We start from the raw sequence: 18,762 nt of genomic DNA on the forward strand, positions 1-18,762 counted from the left end.
GTTCTAAAGACTGTTGACATTTAGTGGAAGCCTTAGGAAGTGCAACATGACCAATATCCCACTGTATCTTCAATAGGGAATTAGTTGAAAAACGACCAACATCAGATTTCCCATTTCCTAGTTGGATTTTTTCTCAGGTTTTTGCCTGCCATTTGAGTTCTGTTATACTCACAGACATCATTCAAACAGTTTTAGAAACGTCAGAATGTTTTCTATCCAAATATACTAATAATATATTAGCTTCTGGGAATGAGTAGCAGGCAGTTTACTCTGAGCACCTCTGGGCACCTTATTCATCCAAGCTACTCAATACTGCCCCCAGTCAAGAAAGATTTTGAAAAATCAATGGCTGCTGTTTTTAGAAACCAGTAGTTTTTCTGTAGTTGTTTTTTTCCCCTCTTAATTAGGAGTTATCTTTAATTGATCACAGGATGTTTTGTAGTCTATCAGATAGAGCAGTGGAGGGATAACAGCTCTGAGCCCCTAGTATAACGAGAGAGTGAGAGATCTATGCCTTCTCTCCCTGCTATTCATCTGTGGTGTCCCAGGAAGCTCTTTCATATCAGGTTTCATTTTTAAAGATCCCTCTCTCTTAGCTGTACAACATCATGGAATGAGATAGGTGGAGGGGTGGAAGAGAGGGAGGTGAGGAAGAATGATATACATTTTGAGATAGGTCCACACCCCAAGCCATTTGTTTTGTAGATACAGTTATATGCCTCAATCCACAATATGGATCTACACAACTAATGGCGTGAGATGTGGATTCATTTTGACATTAGACTACTTTTGAAATCTGAAAACATCTGACCTACTTTGATTTCAAAGTGACATCTCCCTTGAAGGTCACATGGTGCATAATCTTGATTTATGTTCGGGAAGTTGCTGTCATCAACTTTCTCTCCAGTAATCCAATTGACACTGAACCACTGTACACTCTCGCTGTTGTGTACAGTATACCTTGTTGCCTATAGTGCAGTCCAATTCAACATTGGCTTATGCAAGGAGGATATGTATCATGGAAATTATAATTGCTTTGGGCATTACTGAATAAGGTGCTCATTGTTTACTATACAGCACAATCATCTATATAGTCCCATATCAATATGCACAACAGTTCAGGGCCTTAGTACTTTATTATACAGACATATACCAGTGAAATACTCCCTCTCTCCTGTGTATAATCTATGACATCATGCATGTTAATTGTCTTTACATACACAGATGGGGCCTGTATGTTTATTTATTTATTTTATTTAAGTATGCAAGTCAGTTAAGAACAAATTCTTATTTACAATGATAGCCTACGAACAGTGGGTTAACTGCCTTGTTCAGGGGCAGAATGACAGATTTTTACCTAATCAGCTCGGGGATTCAATCTAGCAACCTTGCGGTTACTGGCCCAACGCTCTAACCACTAGGCTACCTGTATGTAAACAGTCTACAGAAGAAGAAGAAATCCCCCTTCCTGCGCTTCCGCCTCCACTCTGACGAATGTGTGGTAATTGGAATGGCCAGGGCTTGCCAGCTCCAGTAGGGGTGAAAGTGGAGGGGCTTTTTTTCCAGTTTGTCAGCACATCAGAGGATCCTAATGAGCTCATGTAATATTTGACTGCTGAATGGCATTCTGGTGCTCGCTTGTTTTAACCCATCACTGACCAAGTAGAGTGGGCCCCAGGCATCAGGGAGGATGGAAGAACGGTGTGTGTTTGTGACAGCATATCCCTCCTTTTCTTCCTTCCCTCACTCCCTTTTTTTCTTCTCTCTCTTAATTCAATTCAATTCAAGGGGCTTTATTGGCATGGGAAACATGTGTTAACATTGCCAAAGCATTGCATTTGCATTTGCCAAAGCCAAAGCAATGTTTCTCTCTCCCCTCTCTTTCTCCCTCTCTCTCTCAGCTCTCGTCGGCGCTGCTGTTTGACGCAGTGCACGCGGTGGTTGCGGCGGTCCAGGAGCTCAACCGTAGCCAGAACGTGGGCGCCACGCAGCTCTCCTGCAAGTCCTCCAAGATCTGGGAGCATGGCACCAGCCTCATGAACTACCTGAGGATGGTAAGGGCGCCCCACTCTGGATAGGAGAGGAATGGCATGCTGCTGTTTGTCTGTTTAAGATTAGGATTATGTTAATCTTTTGTGGAGTTTAGTTAGACTGCAGTGCACACTGTGATATACAGTATGCTCCCAAGTCTGTTGGTTAACATTATACTAAAAGCCATTGGGTGTGCATTTTTGCAGTGGATATTCAGCCAGCAGAACCATATCCCCTAATCCTTACCTTACTGTTTGGTCTACCAGCTGAATATATTTACATGTCTGTATTTATATTTAGATATAAATCCTCTAGCCCTTCTCTTACCACTGGTCATACAGTCAATCATATTGTCACATTAACTTGGGACACTGCTAGCCTGGTCCCACAACTGTATGTGCTGTCATTGATACACCTAAGATCATAGGTTGATGGCAAGACTGTACAAACAGCTCTGGGATCAGGCTAGGTGACTGCCCCTGTTCCTTCCTTAGTAGCCTACAGCAGGGAGGAGGGAGTAAGAGACTGGCTGGTTCATAGTCCCTCATTAGGAATAAATGTCCTGTGAGTGAACTATCAAGACACTAGAATGTGACATGTATTGAATTTCAGACCGTTTTTTTTCTTCAGTAAAAGCAAATGAGTCATCTGTTGTCATTTAGATGTTATACCACCATAATTATGTTTGATACTCCCTCGTATCGATCATACTGCTCGATTCTTAGTATCGGATGATGGGGTGGCTTGAGGTTCTGTCGCCGCATGTCAGCCCGTTTCCCATTTGGATAATTGACTCGGAACTCCATCCATTGAATGATTTCAGTTAGTCAACAAGGAACTAACCCAGCCATGCCTGTGACATTACTGACAGACCTGGGTTCAAACAATATTTGTTTTTCTTTCAAATACTTGGGAGCGTCAGATTGAGCCAGGCCTGCAGTGCCGGATCAACAGTTTACCCTTTTGGAGAACTCCTCCATTGGTTCTCTCACTCAAGGCATGCTCAATCCAGAGCAACTGAAGGATTTCAAAGCAAACTAATACTATTTGAACCCAGATTTCTGACACTAAACGTGAAACAGACCAATTGAAATGCCTTAATATCTCTCTCGGATAGGTAGAATTGGAAGGACTAACGGGCCACATTGAATTCAACAGTAAAGGCCAGCGGTCCAACTACGCCCTACGGATCATGCAGAACAGTAGAGACGGCCTAAGGCAGGTAAAGTAACTCTCCCGTTCATACAGTACAAGGTTTCACCCGGGCGCAGGCCTATTCTTTGCAGGCCTACCACTACCCCAGCCCTGCAATGGATGGGACTTCTGTGTGAAGCACTCCCTTACGTAATAGAGCTCTATGGTGCAGCTGGGAGCCATGATAACGTATTCAATTGTTGTTTGGTCGTAGAAATATCCCCTTGACCCGCATGATTTGAAGTGCTGAGGTGTCCAAAACCGCTCCGAGTGCACTATTAAATATTTAGAATGCAATTTGGACGGGAGCAGGAGATGTGGCTGAATTTGATGGAAAGCAAAAGAAAAAAGGGTTTTAATCTTGTTTTTCATTGACTGTTTTTGGTCTCCATTTCTGAGTGTCTTACTCGAAATTAGTATAGAGTTTTCAACAGTGGTCCTGAGTTTGGAAGAGTTAGTAGGGAAAGTGTGATATTATAATGTATTGTTGCCTTCCCGGACTTCACCACAATTCACAAACCTGCGTAAATAAATTTTGCAGTAGGACTTTGATTCCATGTTGAGACTTACATTGCGTGGCTACAGTATGCATTTGACGAGCCATCTGTAATGACTGATTCTGGCCTGGCACTGTGCATGATCAAAGTCAAACATCTTTTGGCCTTGCCACATCTCTTGAATCTGTAAATCTCACAATCGTTCCAGTGCTCTTACAATGGATGTCGCCTACTAAACATGCTGCGCTCTAGATACTTAAAGAACAAAATCCACCCAAAACCACCCATTCCTTTAGTTTATAGTGTTAAATAACACTAATATGTGAGAGCAATATTTTTTGTGAACTAATGTTGCATTTTGGCATTATAATAAGGTTTGTAGGTTCATGGAAAATTGCAATTGGTCGACAGTCTGCTGGGTGGGGCATTATTCGTTCCTTCATTCATTGGATTCTTATCAACTTTCTCAAATATATCTGTCAACGGCACCATGCAATGCACCCTGGACTAAAGAGGCAGATAAAAATGTGCTAGACCCTCTGTTAAATGACACATTTCTCCAGGTAGGAATATCGCAAAAATATGATTGACTCCTCCCGAGTTATGACATTCCCCAGTATTGAAATCTGACTTGTATCTAAAAATTGCGATCTAAAAGTCGTATTCCTATTAGCTTCCAGTGTATTGAGAGCGACTTTATCACAATGCGACGTCATACCGGCTGGATATCTGCCTGCTTGAACACCAATAACTCAGATACACATGAAAACATGAAATGACCCAGGGAATCAATAGAAAATAACTCAGAGATGCAACAATATAACATTCAAAATGGGTGAACCGTTCCTTTAATGCTTCTACTTTTGGCCCCAGATTCTGTTGGCTGCACATGAACAGTTATTTTATCCCTGAGACGGCTGTCTTTGAGATAAACGCTGGCATTGATATTGTATCTTTGTGTTCTGTGATGTCCGGCCTTGCAGCGGAGGGAGAAGTGGGCTGAGACACAGCTCTCGTATATAGCAGGTAGTACTTTAGTCTCTACAAGTTCGCAGCATGTCCCGGAGCACCTGTCCTTGTATGACCTTTCCCCCCACTCTCGTAGCACCCCTCCTCCTCCCTCTCACAACTCCACTATTATCAATTCTCCACTGACTGCACCTATGGCACCGTACTCCACATAAATTATTAAAGCACTAGTACTAGCCTGATCCCAGACCTGTTAGTGCTGTATAGCCAACTCCTAAGGTTAGTGTTATGCCAATTGGAAATGGCTATATGTTTTGCAATAGGAGTTGGCTATACAACATAAACAGATCTGGGACCAGGCTATACTGTAGCAGCAACACCTCTCTCGCTCTATTCCTGTCTATTCACCACTGGCTGTGGCACCTAAGGGACTTTACTCCACAGAATGTCCTAAAGCACTACTCACCCTCCTACTCCCTTTGCTTCACACGTAACAGTGTTTGTGGGTTACTGGTTGTCTCGGAAGTCGAGAGGGTGAACTTCTCTGAATGTTAGACATGAATGCTAGATGGTAGCTGACAAGGTGTAGACTTTATTGAATGTTGACTTCAACCTCTGTCTTACTGTATCTCTTCAAGGTCACGTATCTCGATACATCTCATGTATCTACTTCTCTATCCAATAATAGTTATCCTCAGAACTTTGAAAATTCCCATCACCTGCCACTCAGAAATGTTAATGCGATTCAGAAAATGATGACTATATACAGTATATACTGGTAATATACATTATTAACCGAAAGGTTGCTGGAGCGAATCCCCGAGCTGACAAAGTACAAATCTGTCGTTCTGCCCCTGAGCGAGGCAGTTAACCCACTGTACCCCGGGCTCCGATTACATAGTTGTTGATTAAGGCAGCCCCCCGCACTTCTCTGATTCAGAGGCATTGGGTTAAATCATTTCAGTTGAATGCATTCAGTTGTACAACTGATTAGGTATCCCCCTTTCTTTTTCATTATTGAATATATTTTTATTTGACAGGTCTTATTTGTACCTCGCAGGCAAACGGAGCTTTATCCGCCCATAATAACTGTCTATATGCAAGGTGCTGGATTCCAAACTGTCTGGAATATAATATACATTCTTTATATGCCTTTTAGCAGACACATTTATTGAATGGAACTTACTGAAGTGCAAACATACATTTTCCTATGTGGCCCCAGAAGGAATCGAACCCACAACCCTGGCATTGCGAGCGCCATACTCTACCAACTGATCCACATAGTAATCCAACTCCCACCAGTCATTCAGACAGATCACGATATCTAGTCTAATGTGATGATTTCAATCAGAGGTACACCACGGGATATGTGGACGCCTGCTCGTCGAAAATCTCATTCCAAAATCATGGCATTAATATGGAGTTGGTCCCCCCTTTGGTGCTATAACAGTCTCCACTCTTCTGGGAAGGCTTTTGACTGTGGGCCAAGGATGTTAGTGAGGTCAGTCACTGATGTTGTGCGATTAGGCCTGGCTCGCAGTCTGCAGTCTGCGTTCCAATTCATCCTAAAGGTGTTCGATGGGGTTGAGGTCAGGGCTCTGTGCAGGCTAGTTAAGTCCTTCCACACCGATCTTTACAAACCATTTCTGTATGGACCTCGCTTTGTGCACAGGGGCATTGTCATGCTGAAACTGGAAAGGGCCTTCCCCAAACTCTTGCCACAAAGTTCGAAGCACACAATCGGCTAGAATGTCATTGTATGCTTAAGAGTTAAGATTTCCCTTCACTGGAACTAAGGGCCTAGCCCGAACCATGAAAAACAGCCCCAGACAATTATTCCTCATCCACCAAACTTTACAGATGGCACTATGCATTGGGGGCAGGTAGCATTCTCCTGGCATCCGCCAAACCAAGATTTGTCCGTCAGAGCATGATTCATCACTCAAGAGAATGCATTTCCACTGCTCCAGAGTCCAATGGCAGCGAGCTTTACACCACTCCAGCCGCCCCTTGGCTTTGTGCATGGTGATCTTAGGCTTGTGTGCAGCTGCTCGGCTATGGAGACCCATTTCATGAAGCTCCCGACAAACAGTGAGTGTTGCAACTGAGGACAAGCGATTTTTATGTGCTACGCGTTCTGTGAGCTTGTGTGGCCTACCATGTTTTTCAGCAGCAGGGACTGAGAGACTTGTCATGTTTGAGCGAAATATGAACGGAGCAAAGGACAGAGAGTTGCTTGATTAAAACCAGCTCCAGAGCACCCAGGACCTCAGAATGGGACTATGGTTCACCATACAACAGGACAACGACCCTAAGCACACAGTCAAGTCAATGCAGGAGTGACTTCAGGACAAGTTTCTGAATGTCCAGAGTCCGGACTTGAACCCAATCAAACAACACTGGAGAGACCTGAAAATAGCTGGGCAGTGACGCTCCCCATCCAACCTGACAGAGCTTGAGAGGATTGGCAGAGAAGAATGGGAGAAACTCCCCAAATACAGGTGTGCTAAGCTTGTAGCGTCATACCCAAAAAGAATCGAGGCTGTAATCGCTGCCAAAGGTGCTTCAACAAATTACTGAGTAAAGGGTCTGAATAGTTATGTAAATGTGATATTTGATTTTTTAATTATATTTATTATAAGTTGCAAACATTTTAGAATTAATCTGTAACGTAACAAAAAGTCGAAAAAGTCAAGGGGTCTGAATACTTTCCGAATGCATTGTTTAATCGCTCCCTGCCAGTAATGGTCATTGGATGAGACAAGGCGTTAGATGCTGGTTAGAGGCCTGGAGAGCGGGGTTGTTTGTTTAGTTCTCGAACACCTCCCACATGCTGATGTGATAGGTCTGTTTTAGCCTGGCACCAGTCAGAGTTGTGAATGTCTTGGCAGGGACTGGGAAGGTGATGCCAGAGCTAGCTGGCTGCCTGGCCCACACACATATACACACGCATGTACACATACACATCCATTCTTTGTGTTATTTTTCTATTTATTCCTAGTGTTATAAAAAAACAAACAATTCTACTATTTTTTTTTCTTTTCTCTCTGCATTGTTGGGAAGGGCCCTTAAGTCAGCATTTCACTGTGTGTCTACACCTGTTGATTACAAAGCATATGAATAATACAATTTGATTTGATACACACACACACACACACGCAAAGACAGAAACACTTGAATGCACATTGCACACACACACACACATCCAGCTCTTTACTTGTGTACTGTATCCACATCATACTTTGACACACATGCTGCAGACTGTTCAGTTTTGGAAATATACAGTAGCTCCACCCACGCTGTCTCTGCAGACCATGATATGAGCTGAGAGGGAGAGGTCTTTAAAAATGGAAGCTGATATGAAAGAGCTCCTTGGAACACTGCAGATGAAGAGCAGGGAATGAACGTGTTGTGAACACTGCCCCTCTCTCTTTTTCTCCCTTTCTCTCTCATGCTCGCTCTCTCTCTCTCTCTCTCTCTTACTCTATTTCTCTCTCTCTATCTCTCTCTTCCTCTCTTTCTCTGTGTAACTGGCAGAATTCCCCAGACCCCCACAGCTATTGGCATCTGTATTCCATTCAGTCCTATGGCTGCTCTGATTTGGGGGCCCGGGGGACAACGTGAGAGGTACGGCTCCAGAGTCCAATCATTCCCCAAAGTGAATTTCTCTGGCAGGCGTTTCACATATCTGAACTGTGCACTTTGTGGAAAAACACATCAGTTACTGCTCTGTCAGAAACTGTTTATCATGGGAAGCTGTGGGCGCCTTGACAAGCATCTTCAGTTAAGATGTCATTTGCCTTTACCCCAACTTAGAGCCATTATGGCTGATGAAGAGTGATAGCGATGGTAGTTTTTGAGGTAGGTCCTTGCTAAGACATACAATTTCAAAGCAATTTTGTGAAATATTGTGTTCGTTTGTCTCGCTTTATTATGACAGCAGATATATGGCTTGGGATATTGTTCATAGTTCTGCGTATATAAAGCGCCTATAAGAATAATGTTCATTCATAATAGATATTTGTTTCACAGAATATTACAGTAATACACTGACTGTCAAATAAATTCTTTGCATTCTTCAAAAAGAAAGAAAATTAAGCATCCTGCATGGTTTAGACACAGTGACTGTCCTTCCCTTTGCCCCTCGACTAGTGGGTGAATTTCCCACAATCCCTTGTGCTCCCGCTCACAGACAGTGATGCCAGTGATCAATCATCATCTCAGTTTATAGTATGGCACTCCCTAGCCCCCATCACACATACAGTGTACACGCACACATACAGTTGGAATGGTTCATATTTTGGGGTAAAATTGGCTGTAATCCTGGCCACCCATTGTGTGTGTGTGTGTGTGTGTGTGTGTGTGTGTGTGTGTGTGTGTGTGTGTGTGTGTGTGTGTGTGTGTGTGTGTGTGTGTGTGTGTGTGTGTGTGTGTGTGTGTGTGTGTGTGTAATGAGCTGTACAATATAAAGAAAACTTAGCTCTGTGGGGCCCTACACAGGTCTTCAGTAGGATTAAGCTGTAAACACAGGTTTTCGAGATTTATATAAATGGGCAATATAATTCAACCTGCTCTGTTAATGCAGACATAACTCAGCCCTTGTTTCTTACAAGTTACAACGTAGTATAGTTTGGGAGGTAGAAATATGAGAACAATAACATCACTTTTATGGGGTGCTTTGTTCGGCTGGCGGCTAAGGGCCCGTTGAATGATGTCTTTGACATTGGTCCACAGAGGAGCCCTGTGTGCATGCGTGTGCGAGCTATGGGCCTTGCTTGTTAGGGCCTAATGCCAGCCTCTACTCTCTGCCAGGCTGGCGTGTGTCTGACAGCCGGCTGGGCAGTGGGCACACCTCTGGGCCAAAGAACAGACCTGCCTGCCTGGCTTCACCACCACTGTCGACCCAGTCCAGCCGCTCCCTTCCCCCCACGCATCCATGCCTCCATGTAGGCTCTCCACGGATGGATCTCCATTGTTTTTATTGTGCTCATCGACAGACAGCAGCGAGCCAGCTATTAATTAGAGTGAGAGTGGATGCTGGACTAATTGCAGGCAGCGACAGGCTGTTAGTGTAGCTCTCGGGTTTATTTGTTATTGTGTCTCTGTCTTCTGCAGGGGGTTTGGTTGGTTGGTTGGTTGGCTGAGAGAGAGAGAGAGAGGATAAGAGAAGTGTGAGGCCTCTTCCTGGCGAGGGGCGATTTGCTAATTAAGTTTGGTAATGGAGGCTGTTCATCAAGGCTTTGGAATGAAGCACCTGATCAAAGGGGAAGAGACACCATGATAGGGCTGCAGAGTGGGGAGGTGTTTTTACAGTCTTTAATGCTTTACATTTCTTGACTCAGAAAACTTGGGTGACCAAGTAAAAGCACCCGTGGACCAAATTTGGCCCTCGGACCGTTGTTGATGTTAGGCAGAGTGGGGAGCCTATAGAGCAGGGTTGCCCAATTGGCGGCCCACCAGCCCGCGGGTGATTTTATTTGGCCCAAGTTTTCTGAGCAAAATAAAAAATTATCATTTTTTACACTCTTTTCTATTGTTAGATATAAAAGCATAAAAACACCAGCGAAACAGCTCCAAGCTATTTCAATTTTGGAGATTTGTTCCAAAGTATTCCCACGCATACAAATGTAAGCCATTTTCAAAATTATTATGTTTTAGTTAATTATTAAATCTGTTTGGGCTTCTTGCGGTTTATTTGCAATCTACAAATGAATTGTAATTATGTTCCGGCCCCCTCACCATCCGCACAAGAAAAAATGGCTGAATCTAGTTCATGATCCCTGCTATAGAGTATGTTAGGGCAGAGTGGCAAGGCTAGACTGTGTTAGGGCAGGGTGACGAGGCTAGACTGTGTTAGGGCAGAGTGGAGAGGCTGTAGAGCGTGTTGGGGAGTGGGATTGCTAGACTGTGTTAGGATAGAGTGGGGAGGCTAGTGTGGTAGGCCAGAGTGGGTTGGCTATTAGTGTTAGGGCTGAGTGGGAAGGCTATTAGTGTTAAGGCAGAGTGGGTTGGCTATTAGTGTTAGGGCTGAGTGGGAAGGCTATTAGTGTTAAGGCAGAGTGGGTTGGCTATTAGTGTTAAGGCATAGTGGGAAGGCTATTAGTGTTAAGGCAGAGTGGGAAGGCTATTAGTGTTAGGGCTGAGTGGGAAGGCTATTAGTGTTAAGGCAGAGTGGGAAGGCTATTAATGTTAGGGCAGAGTGGGAAGGCTATTAGTGTTAAGGCAGAGTGGGAAGGCTATTAGTGTTAAGGCAGAGTGGGAAGGCTATTAGTGTTAGGGCAGAGTGGGAAGGCTATTAGTGTTAGGGCAGAGTGGGAAGTCTATTAGTGTTAGGGCAGAGTGGGAAGGCTATTAGTGTTAGGGCAGAGTGTGTTGGCTATTAGTGTTAGTGCAGAGTGGGAAGGCTTTAGAGCACATGTGTCAAACTCATTCCACAGAGGGCAGAGTGTCTGCAGGTTTTCGCTCCTCCGTTGTACTTGATTGATGAATTAAGGTCACTAATTAGTAAAGATCTCCCGCACATGGTTATCTAGGTCTTTGTTGAAAGGAAAAAACTAAAACCCGCAGACACTAGGCCCTTCATGGAAAGAGTTTGACACACCTGCTTCAGTGTGATGGGACTAGAGTGGGCTTTCAGATCTGTGTGTGTGGAGGCCACTGCAACTGTGATTTGACCCACAACCTCTAGCACCCACTACAAACACTCTTCCCTACTAAGAACTAGTGATTCAGTTGTTAAGTGAGTACAGGATTTTTTTGACCACTGAGGTACAATGATATAACTATTGGTTCTAGCGTCATATGTTCCAGCTGTACTGAACATTTAGATGCAGTATGGTGAAGGCCAACTGTTGAATGATGACCTCTAGTCTAAGGTATGACCATAGAGTTAGGAATTTGAATACTAGAATGGCCATTAATATTCTTATGATGGGATAAAAGTCAGCCATTTTGGCCAGGGAGTTGGTCAAGCATCGTTTACCAGTACTGTGATATTGTGTGTAATCATTTATCTGCACTGTTTATCAGCCAGAGTGAATTTATAAACGCACCCTCTATCTCATACCGACTGGGAATATTAGTCCGGGAGAAATCCAAACCTGTAATGGAGACACTCTGTGTTAGCTATCTAACCAGACAGTTTTAGAAGAGTGATTCCAATACATTTTTCAAAAAGAATTGCCAATATGCCAACATTCCATTCAAACAATGCAGTCAAGCCTCAGCCATATACTGGCTGAAATCAGTCGATGATCGGACTTAGACATGTTGTCAATGCAACTAGTATTGATATTGTATCATATAATAGCACTCACAGCTTTCCAAGAAAACAAAAATGTTGACATTTGTCTGTTAACATATTTTAGAGGCTGTTTATACAGAAAATTCTTAGAAAACCTCAAGCTGTTTTTATGATGATTTATATGACAATATTTTAAGTTAACAATTCTATTACACAATTTCTAATATCATATCACTTTCTTGCATAAGTAAAATCTGGATTATGCCTCCACTGCTATTCATTCCAATTAGACTGGTTTTGTCACGTCTACACCCACGCTCCCTCTCCGGCACTCGATGTCGCCTGTCTACTAACCACCAGTCCTGGCAACCCATCACTACACACACCTGCCACCTGGCACCTCATTACGCCCACCTGCACCTCATCATTAGGCACACCTGGACCTTATCACTTCCCTGATTACTCCCCCTATATATAGCACTCTGTTGTCATTTCACATCAGGTGTTATTGCCTCAGTTTATGTTCTCATGTCCAGACGTTGCTCTTGTTTTTGTATCATTACATGTTAATTTATATTAAACTCTCCAACTGCACCTGCTTTCCTGACAACCTGCGTCTCCATTACATGTTTGGATTCCTCCCGGACCAATATTCCCAGTCGGTATTAGATAGAGGGTGTGTTCATAAATTCACTCTCGTTTGAGTGTGCCAGAGCATAGAAAAACTGATGAATTTACGAACGCGCAATACCTGTTGAATATGACCGGTGTCAGTAAACATCGGCAAAATAACATAATTCAGTTGTTGCCAGCAGCACAGCTCAGTCACCAACGCTCTAGATAACATGAAAACAGCCTAACCAGGGCAAGTAAAATTGCCAGATTGAGGTGTTCTCTCATTTGAGTCTGGAGGTAGCTTGCAAGCTAGCCAACATTAGCCAGTTAGCTTCGGTGCTTGACTGCCGTTGTGAGGTCAGGGCCAAAGCGTACTCCTCGGGCCAAAGCGTCCAACGTTCTGAATTTACACTGAATTACGAACACACAGAATGTTGTGGCCACACCTACCTGTGGGGAAAACTACCTAGGTTACCCCACTGGCTCACAACAAATCCTCACCCTCTTCGAATGCAATGTTCTTGTTGTGTGCTTGTTTTTGTCAATTACAAAAATAAATTTAAGAAAAGTACATGTCTAAAGATAACTTTTAAACATTTTCTGCTCCCAAGCATTCTCACTACTTTGTAGGACTTCCCTCGTGACTGTGCTAACAGCCACATGAGTGAGTGTTTGCTTGCTAGCTAGGTTCTGTGGAGACCAGTCAGGTTCTATGGAGACCAGTCAAGTCCTTCCACACCGATCTCGACAAACCCATTTCTGTATGGATCTCGCTTTGTGCACAGGGGCATTGTCATGCTGAAACAAGAAAGGGCCTTCCACAAACTGTCATTGTATGCTGTAGTACTAAGATTTCCCTTCACTGGAACTAAGGGGCCTAGCCCGAACCATGAAAAACAGCCCCAGACCATTATTCCTTGTACACCAAACATGACAGTTGGCACTATGCATTGGGGCAGGTAGCGTTCTCCTGGCATCCGCTAAACCCAGATTCGTCCGTCGGACTGCCAGATGGTGAAGAGTAATTCATCACTCCAGAGAACGTTTCCACTCCAGAGTCCAATGGCGGTGAGCTTTACACTTCTCCAGTCAAAGCTTGGCATTGTGCTAGGTGATCTTATGCTTGTGTGCGGCTGCTCAGCTATGGAAACCCATTCCGTGAAACTCCCAACAAACAGTTATGGTGCTGATGTTGCTTCCAGAGTCTGTTTGGAACTCGTGTGTGGGTGTTGCGACTGAGGTCAGTCGATTTTTACGCGCTACGTGCTTCAGCACTCTGTGGACCTGTTTTGTGTGGCCTACCACTTCACGGCTGAGCCGTTGTTGCTCCTAGACGTTTCCACTTCACAAGGACAGCTCTAGCAGGGCAGAAATTTGACAAACTTACTTGTTGGAAAATCGACATCCTATGACAATGCCACGTTGAAAGTCACATCTCTTCAGTAAGGCCATTCTACTGCCAACGTTTGTCTATAGAGATTGCATGGCTGTGTGCTTGGTTTTATACACCTGTCAGCAACAGATGTGGCGGAAATAGCCGAATCAACAAAGTGTCCACATACTTTTGTATGTATAGTGTAACCACTAGCTACATGTAGCCTACTTGAACACAGGGTCCACACATTACCCACTCTCCCCACGCCGAATAGCCTGAAGCCAAAGGGCTCTTCTCGCAGGCTTTATTTCCCTACGTGGGAACATTGCAACATGTAGATTTTTGATCTGGTTACTACATTGAACAACACAGCAGCTTTTCAGCATGTTTTGTTATTTCTGAATAACTAAAAATCTATGCCAAAATTTGCTCTTTTACAGTGGGGGTCAATGGGAAAGAATTTTTGTTTTTTAAAATCGACTCTGAGTATATGGCTGCCATTTTCACCCCATTCTGGAACTTTGAGGGTTTATGAAATAGCCACTCTAATAATTTAGTAGGATCTCCATGGGTATGACTTACTTGACAAACTGTATGTTAAAGGGTAACAGTACCAGTAGGCTTAGTAGAATGGTTGAAGGGGAACAACTCTAGCTAGCTGCTATATAGTTAGTTGACTGCATGTATCTCAAGGCACAGCTTGCCCTTGTAATCCACACAAGCAAGGTTATTCACAAGTAAACCCAACAGAGGAGAAGATTGAAAAAAGAGGAAGGCCTTTATCTCTCCTCCACTCTGAGAACACCGGAAAGAGGAACTTTGCACAGTGGGACACTTTAATCTACATCAAATGATTTGAGTTCCGTTATTTACAGAGCTTCTGCACTTCTAGAGTAAACATCTCCATTTTGCATTCCACTTTTTTATATTGGATTTATTTACTTTTTCCTGTCGACGGCGTTCCCCGTTTATTACGCCAATCTGCCTTTCTTCTCCGCTCTCCTTTATCACTGGAGAGTCTGAGAACTATCTCTGACTGCTGCTGCACAGGGAGGAGGGGAGCTTGACATTCTGCACAGGCAGACAGTACAGGCAGACAGTACAGGCAGACAGTACAGGAGCAGGCCACTTTGACACTGTGAAAAGATCAGACCTCATGACGGTTCCATGTGGCGTAGTCGCCCACGACTAATCCGGAAAATGAGCGTCTCTTTGAGCAGGACTGACAGATGTGGCTTGGGCTAATGTGCCAGTGTGGTGGCTGGTTTTCGGGCTGACACCTTCACAAAGTGTCAGGGACCAGAAGCTTAACTCGACACTATAGTTCTCTGAGGGCTAAGCCGCTCCCATTCAAGTTCCCCAATTAGGTACTCTCTGGGTGACATCTTCGTGTGAAAGGACATGTCTTTTTTAGTGTGCTGCTGCTATCCCCAGTCACTAACTGCACACCTGCACAACGCTCTGAGCTGAACGAGGCACAGATAGAGCCTGATTATGGAAGAAATACTTTTTTAGAGCTTGAGAAGAGGTGGCAATGAATTACATGAAGGTTTCACAGTTGCTATGTATTTGGTTTCATTCGTTGATACTGGCACACCAGCCAAGGACTGTCATTTAATACAGGAAACTAATGGGTTTTTGGATATGTACTATGCCCTTGAGAATTGTCTTGGTATGAGACCCAAGTACAGTAGTCAACAGTATTGAACAAGTAGCACTAGCCTCCTGTACAGTATTGAGAATGGAAATAGCCTCCTGTACAGTATCGGGAGTGGCACCAGTAGCATTAAGATCACTTGTCAATTGCACACAAGGTCCAACCGAAATTTGACTTCTGCTTTTAACCCAACTCCTCCGAAAGACACACATATACAGGCTTTTGGAGAGGTGCGGGGCTGCTGCACTGGGTGCCTGGGAAGCTGCTGTTGTGGGGGCTTAAGTGCCTTGCTCAAGGACACAATGGAAGACAATGGCATCTAGGATTTGATACCAGCAACCCTCCGGTTGCCAGCTCATTTCCCAATAGATTTTTCCCATCAGACACGGGATTTGAACTGACAACCCTCAGGTCGCTGGCTCACCTCTCGAACCAGTAGGTTACCTGCCGCCCCGAGTCTGCAGTAGAGCTGGACTTGGGAGAGAGAATTAATTCCTGGCCTGTCGTCTTATCCTGTCAATTTCTTTGCCTGTACTGTCCTGATCCCACAACAGTTATATAACCTGTCCTGTCCCGATAAAAATCACTCCCATCCCATGCTCACTTTTTACTTACAGAAATAGGAAATAACTTCCTCCGTTAGCTGCTTGTCTGTCTGTCCACTGCTTTGTGTGGGAGTAGCCATAGAAACTGGTCCATTTGCCTGCTTCTCAGTGCTCACGAGATAGTTGCTTGTACACTCAGCTAATAATAAGCACATTTTGTGATTTTGGTAATGAAGGCAGCCCTTCTACTTACCCAGAATTGGATGAACTCATAGATATGTATGTCTCCGCATGCATTTAATTTTGAAGTTATAATTGGGCTTGACCGGTGGCGTTGTTGGTAGTAGAGCAGCTATGCCACTTCAGGCCTCTTGTACCACTCTCTGGTTGGTATGTGATTAAGCCACAGCATTTTTTACAAGCCGCGTACTCGGTTCTGTTGTTGACAAAGACATCTTTATCAAATTTAGCTAAAACATTGCTCTTTCCTTTGGACTAATTTGTTAGTCATGGGTTGACTTGTGGTTACAACTGGAGGGAGGCACGAGAGTGAGCGACAGTGAGCCAACTAGTCCTGTACTTCCCGTTCGATCCTATCTCATGACTTTCCCTCCTGGGTGAGGATCAAAGCGAGCCCCCCTTCTCTCCCACCAGAGAGGAAGTGCGCCGGTTTGATAACTTTAACGATCGGTCGTAAACTTTCTCTCTCTAGCCCGGCAGTATGGAGAATGGAATGTCTGAGTATTACAACAGAGAGAGACTTTGCAGTACTTCACTTCACCATCATTGGACATTGAAACAATATTTATTAACATAAAAATGTGGGAAATGGTTGGTGGGGCCCAAACAATAATCATGTCAAATCAGTTGTTGTTTTGTGATATCATTAAGGACGGTATAACTAAATAACTGTAACTCTACAAATGTATACGTCCCTGTTATCAAATGTACATATAAATGTTGTGGAACTTATATGATTAAATATGAAACAATTTGTGAGAAGATGAAATGTGATTTTAGCATTCTACATGAGATAATTGTTTTTCATATAGACTTTCAAAATTTACATTAGACCAGAAAATGTGGACGGAGGTCTAACGAACCACAAAAGCCTTCTACTACAACTACAAAGGACATTGTGACTCTGGTGGACAACCAGAGACTTACACAACCAAAGACTTTCTCTCGAACGACTCCTCATAGATGGACCGGGTGATTTCAACACAGAAAGACGACAAAGACATACAAGCATAAATATATACATTGCAATTATTTTCAAATGAGCGGTTGTTCATGTGCAAAGTATTCACATTCCCATGAGCATAGTTTTCCAACTGTATGTACGAAGGGTCTTTCTTTCCCCACCCCTTTCATTGTGTAACAAGCCGTCATATCGGGTTAGTCCACTAGAGACGTTTCATTGCATTATATTAGTAATCAATTCAACCTATATTGTGTTTTATGTATTTCTGTGTGATTTAGTTAGTTAGTAAATAAATAATTAAGCCAATTTGTGTATCGCTGAATCATCATTTAAACTAGGCTTCGTGCAGATTTGAAGTCAACGACGTTCAGAATGAGGCTGATATGAGGTTAAAAAAAAGAATAATGAATGACTGGTATAAAAACAATATATTCTAGAGTTAATTTGGGAAATGGTAACTCACTAAACAAACTTTTTCCGTGGTGCCCCAAGATTGCTAATGAGTTAATTGTTACAGGATTCATTCAATCACATAATAATTAAACATAGTTAATTGATTTGATAAAATAACCGTCATCACATTAATGATAGTCACGACACCGTCCTGTCCCAAACGTGACTCCCATTCCTGCCAGAATCCCGTGGGACCCACAAGACTCGTGGGAGTCCTTTTCCCATGTCAACCTCTAGTCTGCAGGACAGTTCTGAGAATAGAACAAAACGCACTAGCCTCCAGACAATATTAGCCAAATACCTTTTTCCTCAGAGTGAACCTAAACATATACTGTACTTTAAGTCCTAGCAGGAGACAGAGAGCATGTGTACGCAGGCACAGCCACTCATTGGCCCTTGAGGAGTCCATCTCCACACCCAGTTTGACCACATACCACACAAAGTAATCCTTTATCCACTCACATTCACTAGTTTCCAGCTCAAAGAAAGAGAAGGCACTTTCCTCCAGCTGAATGTCATCATCTGGCAAGGTCTTTACCCAACTAATGAGATCGCTCCTGCTCCTCGCACTCCTCTTTCTTTCTTCCCCTCTGATGTGAGGGCAGCGTTCTCCCTCTTTCCCTCTTTCCCTCTCTCTATCCCTACTTGCTCTGTCTCTCTCTCTCCCTCTCTCCTCTTTCCCAGAGTAATTGTGATGGAGCTGAAAGTGTTTCCATGGGGTCAGTGTTGGCTTTGAAAACAGCATGTTTCCTCAAAAGAGATTCTGCCGACGCTTTCATTCACGTCCTTTGATTCTGATTTCAGAGATAAAAGATTAAGTCCGACTGTATAGCTCTGTGATTTCCCTGTTTGTTTTTTGCTAACTGTAATTAAGCTGTCTGCTAGCTGTCTCTGAGTGAACATGGTTTTAATGCAGATTACAGTGCAAGTTTTGGACCACACTCACAGTGTCCTATGTGTCTATCTGGCCCGTTTCTCC

General features: G+C 43.6%; 1 protein-coding gene across 1 annotated transcript in view; it reads left to right on the top strand.

Moving 5' to 3' along the window:
• Window positions 1–18,762, top strand: part of grik4 (glutamate receptor, ionotropic, kainate 4) — a 224,476-nt gene that overhangs the window by 145,645 nt on the left and 60,069 nt on the right. Inside the window, exons 8-9 of the mRNA XM_064974177.1 lie at window positions 1,902–2,054; window positions 3,149–3,253. Of these exons, the coding sequence (XP_064830249.1) occupies window positions 1,902–2,054; window positions 3,149–3,253 (258 nt within the window). The remainder of the gene's footprint in view (window positions 1–1,901; window positions 2,055–3,148; window positions 3,254–18,762) is intronic.

Source organism: Oncorhynchus masou, chromosome 9, assembly GCF_036934945.1.
Source record: "Oncorhynchus masou masou isolate Uvic2021 chromosome 9, UVic_Omas_1.1, whole genome shotgun sequence".
NCBI lineage: Eukaryota > Metazoa > Chordata > Actinopteri > Salmoniformes > Salmonidae > Oncorhynchus > Oncorhynchus masou.